The sequence below is a fragment of the Glycine soja genome, chromosome 10 (assembly GCF_004193775.1).
Source record: "Glycine soja cultivar W05 chromosome 10, ASM419377v2, whole genome shotgun sequence".
In the NCBI taxonomy this organism is placed as follows: domain Eukaryota; kingdom Viridiplantae; phylum Streptophyta; class Magnoliopsida; order Fabales; family Fabaceae; genus Glycine; species Glycine soja.
Genome location: NC_041011.1, coordinates 11,528,087 through 11,544,636, shown reverse-complemented (window position 1 = coordinate 11,544,636; position 16,550 = coordinate 11,528,087). Strand labels below are relative to the sequence as shown.

Below are 16,550 nucleotides of genomic sequence, written 5' to 3'. Positions count from 1 at the left end.
TTTAACATCCCTCTTGATTCTGAACCTTATGTTCCAATCAAGAGATCTTTCTTGATCGGTGCTACTGCGGTTGCCTCCTTTGGTTACCGCAAAGGGCGTGATGGCTCTTGGGTAAAAAAGGGTGCTCAAACTAATGATGATGAAGGACACTTACTGGTTGAAGGAGACTCTTCTCTCCTTCAGAGTATTTTGGACAGGTTTGATGGACTTCAAACCTATGTTGGTGAGAGATTTGACTCCTTGGAACGTCAAGTGGACACACAATTCGAGGATATGAACTCAAGGATTGCAAAGGTTGAAGAAGATGTCACTATTATTCGCGACTGCTTTGATTTACCTCCACCACCATCATCAGTTTAGATATTACTATTATTATTAGTATTTTGATTTCTAGCCGTGTATTTGGCTATGTTTTGAAACACTTATTAGTATGATACTTTCTAATTTGGTTATCTTGGATGACTCTTTAAATTATCTGGCATTATATTATAGTTTATGAATGAATTATTATCATACTTGCTTAGTTTATGTATGCATTATTATCTTCCTTGTTTGGATGATTATCAGTGAATGTATGATTTTATGTCTCTATACGCACTTTGGCTTTTTGTTGATGCAAAAAGGGGAGAAAAAGTTGGGATTAAATCAAGAACTCATATAATTAAATAACTTAATTTCAAGTAAAGCTTTAACTTAAAAACAAAGGGGGAGAATTATGTGAGTGATCGATTAGAAGATAGAGCTTGTATGTGTTTCTTGATTTCAGGTTTGTCATCATCAAAATGGGGGAGATTGTAGAAGCAAGCTTCAAGATTATGAACCAAGCAATTTTGATGATGCCAAAAGCCTAAGTGATTGATTCAAGACTTCAAGATCAAGCATCAAGAATCCAATCCAAGATTCAAGATTCAAGAGAAGAAATCAAGAAGCAACAAATCAAGACTTCATAAAGGATAAGTATTAAAAGAATTTTTCAAAAACCAAATAGCACAGTTTTGTTTTACAAAAGAATTTTCTCAAAACCAAAGTGATTACTCTCTAGTAATCGATTACCAGTTGTCAGTAATTGATTACCAGTGACCAGTTTGGCTTTCAAAATGTTTTCAAATGGTTTGCAACGTTCCAAAATCATTTTCAAACAGTGTAATCGATTACACTATATTAGTAATCGATTACAAGTGAATCTGAACATTGGAATTCAAATCCAATTGTGAAGAGTCACAACTTTTCATAAAATGCATTGTGTAATGGATTACATTTTTGTGGTAATCGATTACTAGTGAACAGTTTTGAAGAAAAAGTTAAGAGTTATAACTCTTAACATGGTTTTCTCAAAAGTCATTACTCTTCCAATGGTTTCTTTGACCAGACATGAAGAGTCTACAAAAGCATGACTTTGGCACACATTCAAAATATATATGATATTCTTCAAAACAATTCTTTTTCACAATCTTTCTCTAACCATTGCCTATTGCTTTTTCTTTGCCAAAAAGCTTTCTAAACTTTGTTTCAAAACTTTATTTTTCTGCAAGTGGAAATTCTGCAGAAAACAAAAATGTGTTATATTTTCATCCCTTCTCCCTCTTACCAAAAGATTCAAAGGACTACCCGGCTGGGAATTCTTTTGATTCTTCCCTTTCCCTTAAACAAAAGATTTCAGAGGACTAACCGCCTGAGATATCTTTTGTTTCCCCTTACAAAGATTCAAGGGACTAACCACCTAAGAATTCTTTGTCTTAACACATTGGAACGTACATCTTTTGTGGTACAAGTAGAGCGTACATCTACTTGGGTTGTGATACTGAGAACAAGAGAGGGTACATCTCTTGTGGATCAGTTCAAGTGGAGCGTACATCCACTTGGTTGTTCAAAGAGAACAAGGGAGGGTACATCCCTTGTGGATCTTTGCTTGTAAAGGATTTTACAAGGTTATTGGAAATCTCAAGAACCGGTGCTTGCTTGGGAACTGGATGTAGGCACGGGTTATTGCCGAACCAGTATAAATCTTGTGTTTGTCTTCTTCTTCCCTAAACTCTTTAATTTCCGCTGTGTACTTTTCATTTCCTCTTTACTTTTTGTCTAAGTTTTTGTTCTTTACTTTCTCATAACTTAGTAGTAAAGCCTAATTGAATCTAGTAATATTAAGAAGGATAATTTTTTAATTAGTCAAGACACGTTCATAATTAATTCAACCCCCTATTCTTAATTATTTCGAGGCCACTTGATCCAACAACCATCAGTGCCTCTGCAGATTCATAGCCATCATCTTGAACAATTGCAACATTTCCTGAGTCCTTCTTCTTATTGTTACTGCCACCATTTTTTTGCCTTTCAGTACAAACTTTCCTTGTATGGCCTTCCTTTTTACAGTGATGACCTCTGATTTTGAAGACATTTCCTTCACCATTCTTCTGGTTTTCTGGCTTTTGCTTCTTCTTATCAGATTTACTATTTGTCTTGAAGGTCTTGCCTCTTGCTGTCAGCCCTTCACCACTTGTAAAGGACTTATTTTCCTTTCTTTCATTCAATTCCTTTGAATTCAGAGCAGCCTGCACTTCATCAAGAGAAACAAAGTCTCTTCCAAACAATAAAGTCTCTTTGAAATTAGAGTAACCCTTAGGCAAAGAGCACAACAATAACAAAGCTTGATCCTCATCATCATATAGTGACATCGATATTTTCAAGATCTAGAATCAGTTTATTAAACAAATCCAATTGTTCTCCTAGTGATCTATCTTCATGCATCTTAAACAAATACAAAGACTGTTTTAGGTAAAGACGATTAACTAAAGATTTGGTCATGTACAAACCTTCAAGCTTTGACCAAACCCAAGCAGCAATTGTTTCCTTAGAAACTTGCCTTAGCACCTTGTCTTCGAGACTGAGGATAATTGCACTGTGTGCCTTCTGCAATAGTGCTTTCTTATCCCCGTCAGCCATCATCTTTTTCGAGTTTGGCTTCTCCATCAAGTGCTTCCACCAGACCCTGATGAACAAGAAGAGCTCTCATCTTCAATTGTCATAGCCCAAAATCATTTTGCCCTGTGATTTTTTCAACCTTATACTTGGTCGAGCCCATTTCTTGAATCGAACTCAAAATCTTCCACGCTCACCGCACTAGTTTGTTGTGCCAAGATATGATTTTACTTCACAAAAGAATGAGTTTCTTGTATGAACAAGAATAAGCAAAATGCAGAAGAAAAAAAGGATGAACAAAACTACACATAACTCACAGCAGCCATTTTTATTCAAATTCTGCAGTTTTTTTTTCTCTGGTTACAGAATCTCTCTCTGAACTAGACTATGCAATAAAAGAAATAGAAGCACTATCTCAAGCCTAACTAACTTAACCAACTTAAAACTACCTAACTATTAACTGTTATAATAGAAAAATACGTAAGTTGGTAAAGTCTAAGAGAGACTAACTAATGGTTGTTAATGAACCAACATACAACACTTTTGTTTGCATTCATTTCTTAAATATTCGTGTAACCATTCATATAATTTCTCTACAATATTCATAGTTCATAGTTGGCCCAATATACATCTGCCCACATACATTCAAATTGGTCCAAACCTTACTCTAAAAAAAACACCATCATTCGGTTACAATAATTTAAAGGGTAAATAACAATTTTTATCTCTGAATATGTAGAGTCTTGACAAATTTATTTCCAAAAAATGAAAATTCAAATTTTAGTCTCTAAAAGTGCGACAAATTCATTCATCTGTTAACTTCCGTCCGTTATCGTTAATGAAAGAGCCTACGTGACACATTCATGGAGGAATTTGTCGGCGCTCTACACATTCAGAGACAAAAATGGTTATTAACCCAAAATATAATTTAATCTTCATCTTTCCCCCTCCCTTTTTTAATCGTTGCAACCATAACATTACAATAAACACTTAAAAACTAAGAAAGTAGATTGTTAAAACAAACATAATAATAAACATAATATTGATTAATAAGCATAATGTATCTATTGCTTTGAAATTTCTAATATGACAATATCTTACCCAAAATATGAGACTAAAACAAAAATGCACACCCATTAAAAAATGAGACCCAACTTGATTTTGTTACTACCAATATTGTCACAATAGAAATTTCAGAGTAATAGATAGATTATGCTTATTAATCAATATTATGTTTATTATTATGTTTGTTCTAATTTATGTTTGCTTTCCTATTTTTTAAAATGTTTATTGTAATGTTATGCTTGCAACGATGAAAAAATGGGGGAAAGACGAAGATAAAATTATATTTTTGGTAAATAGTCATTTTTGTTCCTTAATGTGTAAAGCTCAGACAAATTCGTTCTTGAATGTACCACGTAAGCTAACAAACAAAAGTTAATGGATGGATGGATGTCTCACTTTTTTCTCTTTCAGGGACTAAAATTTGAATTTCTATCTTTCGAGAACGAATTTACTAACGCTCTACACATCTAGGGAAGAAAATGACTATCCTAATTTAAATATAAGAGGGTTACATTTGTCAAATCCTTCTTACACTAATTAAGGACGATTGTTGGACAACTATTCATGAAAGAGAAAAAAGTTATACACTGATAGAATGACACTATAAAATTAATTTACATTATTACGAACATTAAACTCTTTATTTTAAGAGTTAAACAATTATGCATTTCCTATTGTTCGTGCATGCGCATTTTACCGTAGCACAATATCACTACCTTATAAATGCTTAGATACTTCTCCATACTAGAGTATTAGCATTTTAATCTTTTGGAAGTACTAATTTTGGCACCACACAACATTGTTTTGAAATCGTGTACAATCCTCGTTCTTAAGGAATGAGTCCCCTCTCATATTCATGCTACTCTAATACCATCTTTGTTGAGGGTTGTAAGCCTTTTCATACATATGATGCCCTCAACCAGCTTGCTTTCTTTTGAAGCCAGGAACAGAAGGATGAGAAAAAACTAAGATTTATATGGCAACTAACCATGACCTCTCATTTGGATTGAGAACATCTATTTTGTGGCAGTGTTAGTTAACAGAGTTAAGACAAACTTAAAGGAAGAGGCTAAAATAGAATTAAAATTACAAAGGGTAGAAACAGGAAGTTTCCAAGTATAGAAACCAAAATGTAAAAATAATACAAGTCTATGAACTAAATTGGTCATTAAACCATAACTTCATTGATTGAAATCATTTATCTTAAAATGTATATCACAATTTTGTTAGACTAATGCAATTACTTTTTGATGCATTATAGATTATGTCCATATAACTTCTACTCAATTTTAAAACAAACAGTGACTTGTAAGTTGTTCACATTTCCTTAGTAAAATGTTAGCAAAAAATGAAGGTTGTAATTGTAACTTAAAGAGTATTCACTACCAGACCTTGTACCAAAAAGAATCTAATTGTTATGGCAAAATATTGTTCAATTTAGTGTTTTGCAGAAAAAAATAAAAAAAAAAACAATTTGATTTCCTCTTAGATAGTTTTGAGTAAACATTGAAAATATTTCTACTTATAATTAAATTAAGCAGATCATAATTACAAAATTATTTTGGTACATCTTAAAAGGAAAAGCAAACCTAGCCGAAATGGTGAAGTTCATTTAACCCCAACTAAAAAAGTTAAGTATCAGCATAGAAGCAATAAACAAAGAAGCCAGGTGCTTTCCCCTTAATGTACAGTTTTACATTTACATGTAAAAATGGACCTGAGGACTAACTATACTCTTGTACAAAAAAAGAAAATAATATTTACATGATTTCTATCTTTTCCACTAGTTTTAAGCCAAATCCCCTCTTAGTGCTGAAGCAGCTCTTTGAATGGCCCTGGCAACCCTCCAGATCTCATGCTGAATTGCAGCAAGCCTTTCTTTTTCACTCATTTTATCCATCCTAGACAGAGAGTCAGCGATTCCAGGGAAGAAATCCAACTTGCTTTCATGGTCGCTGGGAGGCCCAAAAACCTGTACAAGTAAACAAAAATTGTCAGGTTCTCTCTTATTCGAAGCATGATGGATTAATAACACAGTAATGGCAAAATAAAATACTTATAACATGAAATGATGAAATATAAACTAAAGTTGGGGATCTAGCAGGTTGCTTAACCTAAACTTACAATCATGTGTTTCAACATACAACTAGAATATTAAGGGCACCAAATCTCATATAAGATCCAAATAGAATATAGGCATACACTAGCACTATAAAAATCACATTTTGGTGAAACATAACATCAAATACTATTCAGCTCTGAACTTGGATGTTGGTAAGGCTAAAGAGCAAGAATCCACAAACGTGAAATTTTGCTAGTTCTAGCATTTTCATTAATCATCCCAATTGGACTAGAGGGATCACATTTGTCAACTTGGTTAATGAAAAGCTTTAACTAGAAATTCAAAGGCATAGAAGGCGAACACACTCACAAGATGCTTGAACCATTGCCTTCCTTGAAGCCCATCAACGTCCAAGAAGCCTCTTTCCGCAAGCATTAGTCTATCATTCAATGCTCGCATTTTCATATCTATAGAACGATCTGAAGCTTCTTGCCATTTTAATTTCTGCAGTTCACAATAAAGACAAGTAGATGAAGACATAACAAGTAAATTCTTGAATAATACTAATACACTACAATCTATTGCAGTTTTGATTTTACCTTTGATTCATCATTAGCTTCTTTGGCAGCAGAAGCAAATTCTTGAATCGAAGTATTTAGTGGATGTAGAGTAATCTGCTTGTCTAACAAGTTGCTCAATATGTTATTGTAGACCTGTCCAAAGTAGGGGAAGATTATAGACTCAGTAATGATATAGGAACACTTCCAAGTTCCAACGAAGCCATAACAGTGCAACATTAAAATTGAATAATTGATAAATATTTATTCAATTCACCCCACATTTTACTCTCTTTGCCTCTGCCAAATATTTAGCCTTCTATTCCTCCAAAAAAAAGTAAATATTTTAAATTCAGTTTGGGATTGTCAGTAACTTCTTATGTCATTTGTTTTATTGATATTAATAAAAACAGCCATTATGGTTTGACCACCTGAGCCTAGCTCAATAACAGGTTAGGATGATGGACACCCTAGATTCAACTTGTAGAGACAACTTTGAGGTGTACCCAAGAAAATTTTGTGAATTCTGAATTCGCTAATTTATGAAATACAATAATTTGATGATACAATAGATAAAAAAGAAATAATAAATACCATTAACTTAATTATTCTAAACTGCATTCTAACTTATCGAAACCAATACAATTTGCAATTAACCTTCTGACTAGAATTACCTGGTTGGTTTGATAATCAACTTATATCAAAAGACACCAAGACAGTACTTAGCAAGAAGTTGATTAAAATACTTATAAAGATAAACGCATACCTGTAACTGATTCGCATAAGAAAGATAATTGAAAGGTATAATGGAATCATCAGCAAGGCGAAGGGCTAGAAGCCCCCAAATTCCAGTAACTAATACAACAAAGAACAGAAAAGATATATCATCTTATGATTTACAAATGGATGAACAATTTATTGGTCTATAAAATAATCATTTCAAAATTCTTGCTAAGAGAGGGTTAAACAAGAAATCTAACCAGCTTCATGGCGCTGAAAGAATGGATCTCCAAACTTTGTCATCCAGTTATAGGAATCGAAAGCAGTGTGATAGACAGGATAATCTAGAGAAAAGAAATACATTATTTAACACCGAAGGCCATGGACATATGACAGATAATGGACATTGGCATATATAAGAATATTCAGATGCAAAAATTTTGATTTTTGTAGTGTAAAAAATTATATGCTTAAAAAATGTATATACTGATCATTATAGTTCTGGCTCCTAGATGACAATAGCTAGATACAAGTCCTATGATAGGACCAAATAATGATAGCCAGAAACACAAGAACCATTGCAGTGCTGAGGCATATTTTACATTAAAAAGCATCAACTAACATTGACAGCTTTCCATGACCTCAGATCTAATGGCCTAATCTAAGAAACCATGAATGTTAAACCTTTATCAACCTCAACAGAAAATAAGTGCGTTTTACACTCTGAACTAGTCCCTTAAATGCCCCAAAAGATACATTATTAATTAAAATTGAGTGGCACAACTAGAGCAAATACATAGGTGATACTTGATATGCTGGCATGACTTTTTCACAAATCATATGAAACCGTTTTAGACAATATCAACAAGGTATGTACCTTTTCCATAATATACATCAACAGATGGAACCCCTGCATGTTGCACAAATGGAGCGAAATCAGAATCAACACCACTGAGCCTTTGAATCTGCAATCAACCAAGATAAAACCTGCTAAGCAACAAATATGTGATCTTTCATCACCATTGATTTATTTTGAAAGATAAATTGTATTTTTCTTACTTTCAAATTTATTTTCCTTAATAAAAAAGGAAATTGGCACCAGTGAGATGAAAAAGGGAAAACAATAAATATGAATCTATCAAAACTCAATAAGGCATCTAGACAGTAAAGACCTAAACGACTGTTTATCATCTTTGTTGAAAAGACAAAGACAAGAAGGAAGAGTTTAGAAACGTAGTTGTAACTTGTAAGAGAATACAGCTAAAGATAACTTCATATATGTAAAAATGACCATTGGCCAGTAGACTAAAAGTCCTACATTAGAGTTTCCACCAGCAGCTGCCCAATTCTCATATATTGTAGTACCTTCAGTGTCAGGATCCTTGACCTGAAATAAACACGTAAAAAATTATTCAAAGCATTAATTAAATATCAGGATCAACTATATTTAAAACAATATCCAAATGCAGATTCACATATGCACGTATAATTACTTCAAATACCTGTTTTATGACCTCGACAAGAAGATCATCTAGCTGAGGAGTTGAGCCAGCAAAGAAACCAGGCCCTTGAACAGCACAGTCTACATTGAGGTATGCTACAGCTTTGGAACGAAGATTGACAAGGTTTTGTTCAACCCACTCAGTGGATCCTATCTACATAAATGGAGAAACTTGATTTAGAGAGCACATTACCGGGAATGACATGACACCATAATTGAAATAAAGCAAACTGATCTAACTTGATAAAAAGCACAACCTTTGCATTAAATTTTCATTTTAAGAAAATGAATACTTTTAAAGCAAAAACCTGATAAAAAACTTAATCCATGTGAAAAAGACTTACTCAAGATAATGGTAACAAACATTAGGTAAACAAGACAAATCGTAGTAGAGTTTCACTTACACCACGCATGTCCACAATTCTGTCACTATTTCACTGGCTTATCACTTATCAATATCCAATGAGCACATAATGAAAGTGGTTAACCATGATGCACATAAGATTAGTGGAAAATGGAAATGAATACTTTTTAAGCAAAAACCTGATAAAAAGAAGTTAATCCATTTGAAAAAGACTTAAGATAATGGCAACAAATTTAGGTAAACAAGACAAATCATAGTAGAGTTACTTACACCACACATATCCACAATTCTTTGTCACTAAATTCACTAGCTTATCACTTATCAATATCCAATGATCACATGATGAAAATGGTTAACCATGATGCACATGAGATTAGTGGAGCTACCTACCATTCCAAATTCCTCTGCATCCCAACTGCATAGAATGATGGTCCTCCGTGGAGTCCACCCCAAACGCAATAGAATAGAAAATCTGCCAGCAATGTCAAGTAGAGCAGCTGTCCCACTGTTGGGGTCAACAGCACCATATGTCCATGCATCTCTATGGTTCCCAAGCAGAACATATCGATCAGGTTCTTCCCGTCCCTTGATAATGGCAAAAACGTTTTCAATGGTAGCCACCTTCAATTCACCCTGATAAAAAAAAAAAAACAAGCCACACTGAAACATGCACTGAAAAAACATATAGCATAGTTAAAGATCCTTGTACTACCATTAATATTTGTGTTGTAAAGATAAGCATCTAAAATATATACTGTAATAATCAAAACATTCCACCAATAGACATGAACAATAAATTGGATAGAAAATCGGGTATGCTTAGAAAGACTTATGCCAAACTTATTTGAACTTGTACCTTGTTTTAATAGACTTTCATTACAACTTATCAACTTATTTCAAAACATTCCATGATTAAATTTAAACAGAAAGTCAGAAACTCTAATATTACGAGAGTTTATTAAATTGTTTGGTTAAACACACATTAAATATGGTCAAAAGTCAAATCCTTTTTTTTCTCTGAGATATGGTCAAAACCTGAACATCTCCAAAACTTGCAATCATCAAAGAAACACTATCTAGGAACAAACAATCACAAAAAGTCATCTCTCTATTGATCTCTCTTTATCAATGATACAAACTATAATTTAATTAGAATACAGTAACATCGTAAAGCATCCAATCATATAAATTGTTGTGTATGGTAAAATTGTTCTAAAAAGTACATTTAAAGTGAATTTTAATTAATTGAGAATAAATAAATAAATAACTCAAAGAAAATAGTATATGCATTGTGTAAACTATTGATGAATATGAATGGAGTATCTTCTCTAGAAATTAATCTCAATCTTTTAAGTGGTATTATGAAAATTAATCTCAATAAACAAAACATAGATGTAAGAAAGAAGTCCATCAAAAACCATGCGGCAAATGATTGTCTCTAAAAATAAAAAGATACACTAGGAAGTAGGAACCAACCTGATAAGTAAAGTTGAGGATGGTGGGGCCCGGGCCAACATTCTTAACCTTGGATGACTTGAGGGTACCCCTCCAATCCAAGGGCAGAGGAGCACCACCAAGCGACTCCAAGATCCTCTCCGCAGCCTCAGCAGACAAGGGCAAAGATGGAATTTTCGGAAACCTTTTCAAAACCTCACTATCTTCCAAACCCAAACTCTCACCACCTTCCACCCCACTCCACCCAGGACTCAGTGGGTCCCCTATCCCCCCTCTCATCACGTGCCCTCTCTCAAACCCCTCGCGCCACGTGTCCCTCTCCACGAACACCGCCGCCGCCGCCGCACCGTGCCTCTCCGCCGCCTCCACCACCGCCCCGCGCGGCAGTGCGCCGCCTCTCGCCACCACCACGCACCCCGCCACCTCCACCCCCGCAGCCACCAGCTGACGGTAGTCCTCCTCCCGCCCGTAGTTCACAAACACCGCGGCCGCCTCCGCCGCACCTGACGGCGAGTATGCGTGGTACGGCGCCACCACTTCCTTCTCAGTGTCCGGTTCGGTTAACTGAAACGAAGTTATAAGATTTTAACATCAAACAGTCGTTAGAATCAAAAGTTAAGAATTGATATTTCTAAAAAACACATGAATGGAAATGCGTATCCATTTAACCTAACAAACAAAACAAACAAGTGGTGAATTCGAATCCTACTAACAACTAAACTAAACATGTATCGATAAAAAAAAAAAACAAACAAACCTGAAACTCGAAACTCGTGCCGTCGCTAAAATGCGCGGCGAGCGAGGAGCGCACCGGGTAGGATAGCAGCGCAGAGTGTTGTACTGTTTTTGTTTGAAGGCCGAGGGTGGTGAAATGGTTCACCACATAGCGTGCGGTTAACGAGGCGGGTTTTGTTCCAGAGAGGTGAGGGTGCACGGTGAGGGCGCGGAGGTAGCTCGCGACAGTGGAGTTCGACGAAGACGATACGAACACGTGGCGGAAGCGCGAGGGGTCGGGGGAGGTGGTGGGACGGGGAGGGAAATGCAGGGAATAGAATCCCACCACGCCGAGGACGATGAGCATTACGAAAGTTAATAACGGAGACGGCTTTGCGGTGAATGCCGTTACGGTATTTGACGGAACCATTTCTTTCTTTTGTTGGATGAAATTGTTACAGAAGAAGTGAACAAGAAACCAAGGAGGAGGAAGCTATGTTATGACGGTGAAACAAAGAAAGTGTGATGGTTAGTTTAATATTGGAGAGTCATGATAATTGGTGTGCGTTTTGCTGTTATAATAATAACAAATTGCTGTGAGTTTCGAAGTTCAAGGCATTGGAGAGGAGCTCAGTTTCGTGTTGATTAGTTGTGAACCCTTTTTCTTTATTTGTTGTTATATGGATTGAGAGTATTTATCCATTTGTAAATAATTAATATTTTTCAAGGTATTTAACTTGAATTTTTTTAGTGAAATTTTTTTCTTTCACATGTATTTTTCATTTATAAGATTAAAATTTAAGGAATCAAAGTTATTATCACTGAACCAACGACTCATTATTATTGTTTATTATTAATCCTTTGAAACCGCTATTCTTTATTTACGATGGTCTACATTCAAGTTATGTGTATTAAGAAAAAGGGAAAATCGTACTCAAATAGAATTGTGTCTTTCCAATTTAAGCAATTGTTTTTTATTTCAAATAGAAGGTTTATTTTGGTGCACAAATATGTGGAAGTGTTCACGAACATGTCATGGATAATTAAGAAGAAAAATTCTACTAAAGTGATTAACTAAATTTTCAAAAAAAATTATAATTAGTAAGATTTTTAGTAAAAACTAATTAATAAAATTAATAAGTATTTTAAACTAATATTATCATAATTAAAAAAATGAGGAAGTATTCAGCATCACTCTTCTCCGAATTAACGAGTCTTTGGAAACGTAGCAGTTAAATTTTGATTCAAAATAACATTACATCATTATTTTTAGAACAAGTCAACTCCTTTCTCATGTAACAAATCTTGACCGAAGCTGAAACTGACCGAACGACACAACGTTACGAAAAAATGTTTTATATTATTGTGCATGTTTAACTCTTATCAATTATCACTACTAAAAAAAGGTTTTTTACATTGCTCCATTAATATCGGTTATTGCAAAAATCAATGTTAACAAAAATATGGTGACATTTTTGTAATTAAATAGAGTTACTTAACATCGGTTTTAACAAAATCGATGTTAACTACTTCATGTTAACATCGGTTATTTAAAAAACTGATGTTAACATGATGTTAAGATAAATATGGTAACATCGGTTTTGACAAAACCAATGTTAACTTCATAAACTTAACATCAGTTTTGAGAAAGTTGATGTTAAGGAGTTGATCTTAATATCGGTTTTTTAAAAAATCGATGTAACCTATTTGATGTTAACATCAGTTTTTCCAAAACCGATGTTATCTATATTAAGTTAACATCGGTTATCCTTAAAAAACCGATGTTGTTATGTTTATAAGTTAAAACGTTGACATTTCACAACCCACGCGCTCGAAAACCTTGCACTCGGTCTTCTCTTTCTCCTCCTGCCTGAAATCGCTCTTCTCTTTCTCCTCCCGCCTAAAATCTGCCGGAAACCGCTCCCTCGACACCCACATTGTCCCACATTGTTTTCAATACTGCCAGAAACCCCTCGCTCGAACCCACAGAACCCCCTACACTGCTCTTGGAACTGTGGCTCGAAGAAAACCCTACATACACTCCTCCGCTAGGTACTAGGGTGCTGAAACAGTCGTGGGTGCTCAAAGCTTTCTCCGCAAGGTACGTAGGTCAACTTCGTGTATGCTAAGTTTGAGTGGGTGTTCATGTTTTATTGATGATAATAATAATAATACGTCTTCAGTTGCAGTATTGCTGATTGAGGTACGAGGAAAGCTTCAAGTTTCGTGCCATTTTGTTAGATCTCACTGCCATTGTTACTGTTTGGGTTCGAAGTAAGCTTGGTCTCTTTTTCATTTGTAGCATAGTTTACTCTTTTTCACTATCATTGTCACTGCCATTATCTCTATTTCAGTGGGTGTTCACTCTTTTTCATTGTCACTACCATTGTCACTATGTGTAAAAGTAATATAGTTTACTAATTTGTCATGTACTTTTTTGTTCAATGTTATAAATAGTGGTTAGGTATGATGTGACTGATTGGGTTAGTAAAAATTGATTGGGCAGGGCCTAAGCAGAAAGTTGGTCCATATATTGTCTACGTTGCTTTTTCTAGTTTCTTAGGCAATTTTCAGGTATCCCATTTCTTCAATTTTTGAATCTTTGATACTAGTTTACGTGTGTGAACTGCAATGCATTGATTGCTGGTGTTGCTGCAATGTTTGAATGTTTTGATGTAATTTCTAGGATAGCAATAACTCTCGTAAGACTACCTACTTTGCTGCTTTTGTTCCTCTGGTCAATTGCTTGAGTCTTTTGGTCAATTACGTATATTGGAGTTGTAGTCAATTGATGAATACTAAAGAAATGCAGAGAAAATGCTTGACTCTTTCTCATCATGCTGACTAACTAGTTTGTAGGTTCAATATCCTTTAGAAGTCCAACTATCTGTTGCATGCAGAGATACGTATTTTAAGTGCAAACATTTACATTCAAATAGAATTCAATTCTTAAAAAAAAAATAGAAGCATGTTCACATGAAGTATAGCTTTTAGAAAGACGACTAAAATGTTGTGTGACACAGTGCTGCTCTCTCTCTGTCTTTCTGTCTCTCTCTGGCATCTTTTGTCCTCACCACTATTTGACACACTGTTGCCTTCTATATGGCGTAAACTCGATAGCTGATACACAGACACACACACACACACACACACACACAAATGAATGCATTGGGTAAAAAGTTAGGGTAGCACCTATTGTAAAAAAGATGGTAGATTCTTGCCTTAGAGGGTTGAGCATGTGTGAGGATGATCTTATAAGCCTTAGTAAGGAGACTAGATCAGATGAAGGATAGCCTAGTCACTAGAGGCAGAGGGAGAGTAAGAAAAACCATAAGCAAAAGAATTAAAAAAGATTTACAGATACAATGGAACATTATGGCATTGTCTGATTCATGTAGTGAACTCTACCTAGTGGGAAAAGGGTTGGTTGTTGTTGTTTTATCAGTCACTGAATAGAGTTAGTTTTACTAATTAGGGTCCTTCAGTTATCCCAAAATAAGATATATGGCAATACAAGTACATTCAGCCACTCCAAATACATAACTTAAACATACACAACTGATGAAGGAATCAAATTCCTTCTATTTCACATTTATTTAAAGCCAAGGACAGTACTTCGGCAACCATAGAGCCCTTAGATAGAGATACTGTTGGGAATTCCTTTGAAAGTCAATCCCTCCTCACTAGAAGGATAGAGCAAAGTGTAAGGCATTTTAGTCGGCCCATAGCGGTTTCTTAATGTCTCATCATTGTTCTTCTCTATAAGCTTCTTTTCAATCTCTTCAAGATTGTTTCCAAACCTCTTAAAGGCCTCTAATGGCCCGGCATCAGAAGTCCAGTAGTCACCACCATCTCTCTGCCCAAGGTAGAACTCACCAGATGCGTGCCTTGATAAAATTTCTATAACTGTAAGGTCAATGAGGGTCTCTTTCTTGCCAGTAATAGTCTTCAAAAACTCCTTCTCAGGGTTCTTAGCCAACGCATCATATTCAGGAGACCCTTTCTCAGGCATGAATCTCCTGCTAATAGTTGGCCTATTCAGGATTAAACCTCGATATGGATACTGTCCAAAGTTAACAGCAACATGAAGAGCTGAAGCAATCCATATGAGGGTAACAGAAGCTTCAACCAACTCTTGACGAGTTTGCATCTTTTGCCACCATGGCTTATCCTTCAAATCCCCATTGTTAGTGCTTAGCTTTACTGAGCTTTAAAAGATTGGCTAAAATTTTGTTAAAACATAAGCACTTAGACAATGAAGGAAAGCTGGAGTTGCTGCACATGATGTCCAACGTTATGTCAAGGAATCAGATCGGACTGCACAATGCACAAGGCAAAAGAAAATGTCAAATGAAGAATTGAAGCTGCAGGATCCACGATGTCAGATACAATGTCCAGGACATCCTGCCCGAAAATACTGGACACATAAATCTGTTATATCTTTAACAGATTGTGCAGGATCCACGATGTCGGATACAATGTCCTGACATCCGGCCCGAAAATACTGGACACATAAATCTGTTATCTCTTTAACAGATTATTGTGCAGTTAGCAACAGATTAGACGATCTATCTCTTGGAACGAATTAAAAGATAATTAAAGTTCGAATTACAAACTTGAATAGTTCGTTCAGGGATTAAAGATTAAAGATAAAAACTAAAAGATCAAACTTGATCTTTTAGATCTTTAAGTGCAGATTTTCAGGAAAGTGATAGATCTCATCCAGCTCAACTAGTTGCAGCCCAGAAACGCACACTGCTATATAAACATGAAGGCTGCACGAGTTCTGAACCAAGTCCGGGATTGAAGAGTTATTTTGTGAGTTTTGGGACTTGAGTGTTTTGTGAGCCACCTTGATGTCACCATAACATCAAGTGTTGGACCTGAGTGTGTAGAGTTGATCTCTATAGTGTGTGGAGTTGATCTCTTTGTTCAGAGAGTAATCTCTGGTGTGTATTCGATTTAATTGTAAACACGGGAGAGTGTTTGAGAGGGAGTGAGAGGGGTTCTCATATCTAAGAGTGGCTCTTAGGTAGAGATTGCACGGGTAGTGGTTAGGTGAGAAGGTTGTAAACAGTGGCTGTTAGATCTTCGAACTAACACTATTTTAGTGGATTTCCTCCCTGGCTTGGTAGCCCCCAGATGTAGGTGAGGTTGCACCGAACTGGGTTAACAATTCTCTAGTGTTATTTACTT

The 16,550-nt window shown here is 35.4% G+C and overlaps 2 protein-coding genes across 2 annotated transcripts; both read right to left on the bottom strand.

Moving 5' to 3' along the window:
* Positions 1-5,483: 5,483 nt before the first annotated feature.
* On the bottom strand, positions 5,484-12,004 carry LOC114369862 (probable glutamate carboxypeptidase AMP1). Its single transcript, XM_028327131.1, has 11 exons — positions 11,398-12,004; positions 10,662-11,204; positions 9,576-9,818; positions 8,823-8,975; positions 8,639-8,707; positions 8,198-8,285; positions 7,581-7,664; positions 7,367-7,455; positions 6,643-6,756; positions 6,413-6,547; positions 5,484-5,953 (listed from the first exon to the last, which is right to left on the bottom strand). Exons 1-11 carry the CDS (start codon positions 11,782-11,784, stop codon positions 5,771-5,773), a joined length of 2,088 nt encoding a protein of 695 aa, XP_028182932.1. The 5' UTR covers positions 11,785-12,004; the 3' UTR covers positions 5,484-5,770.
* A 2,969-nt stretch (positions 12,005-14,973) lies between these two features.
* Positions 14,974-15,519, bottom strand: LOC114369312 (linoleate 9S-lipoxygenase-4-like). Its single transcript, XM_028326527.1, has one exon. It carries the CDS (start codon positions 15,502-15,504, stop codon positions 14,989-14,991), a length of 516 nt encoding a protein of 171 aa, XP_028182328.1. The 5' UTR covers positions 15,505-15,519; the 3' UTR covers positions 14,974-14,988.
* Between the last annotated feature and the right edge of the window lie 1,031 nt (positions 15,520-16,550).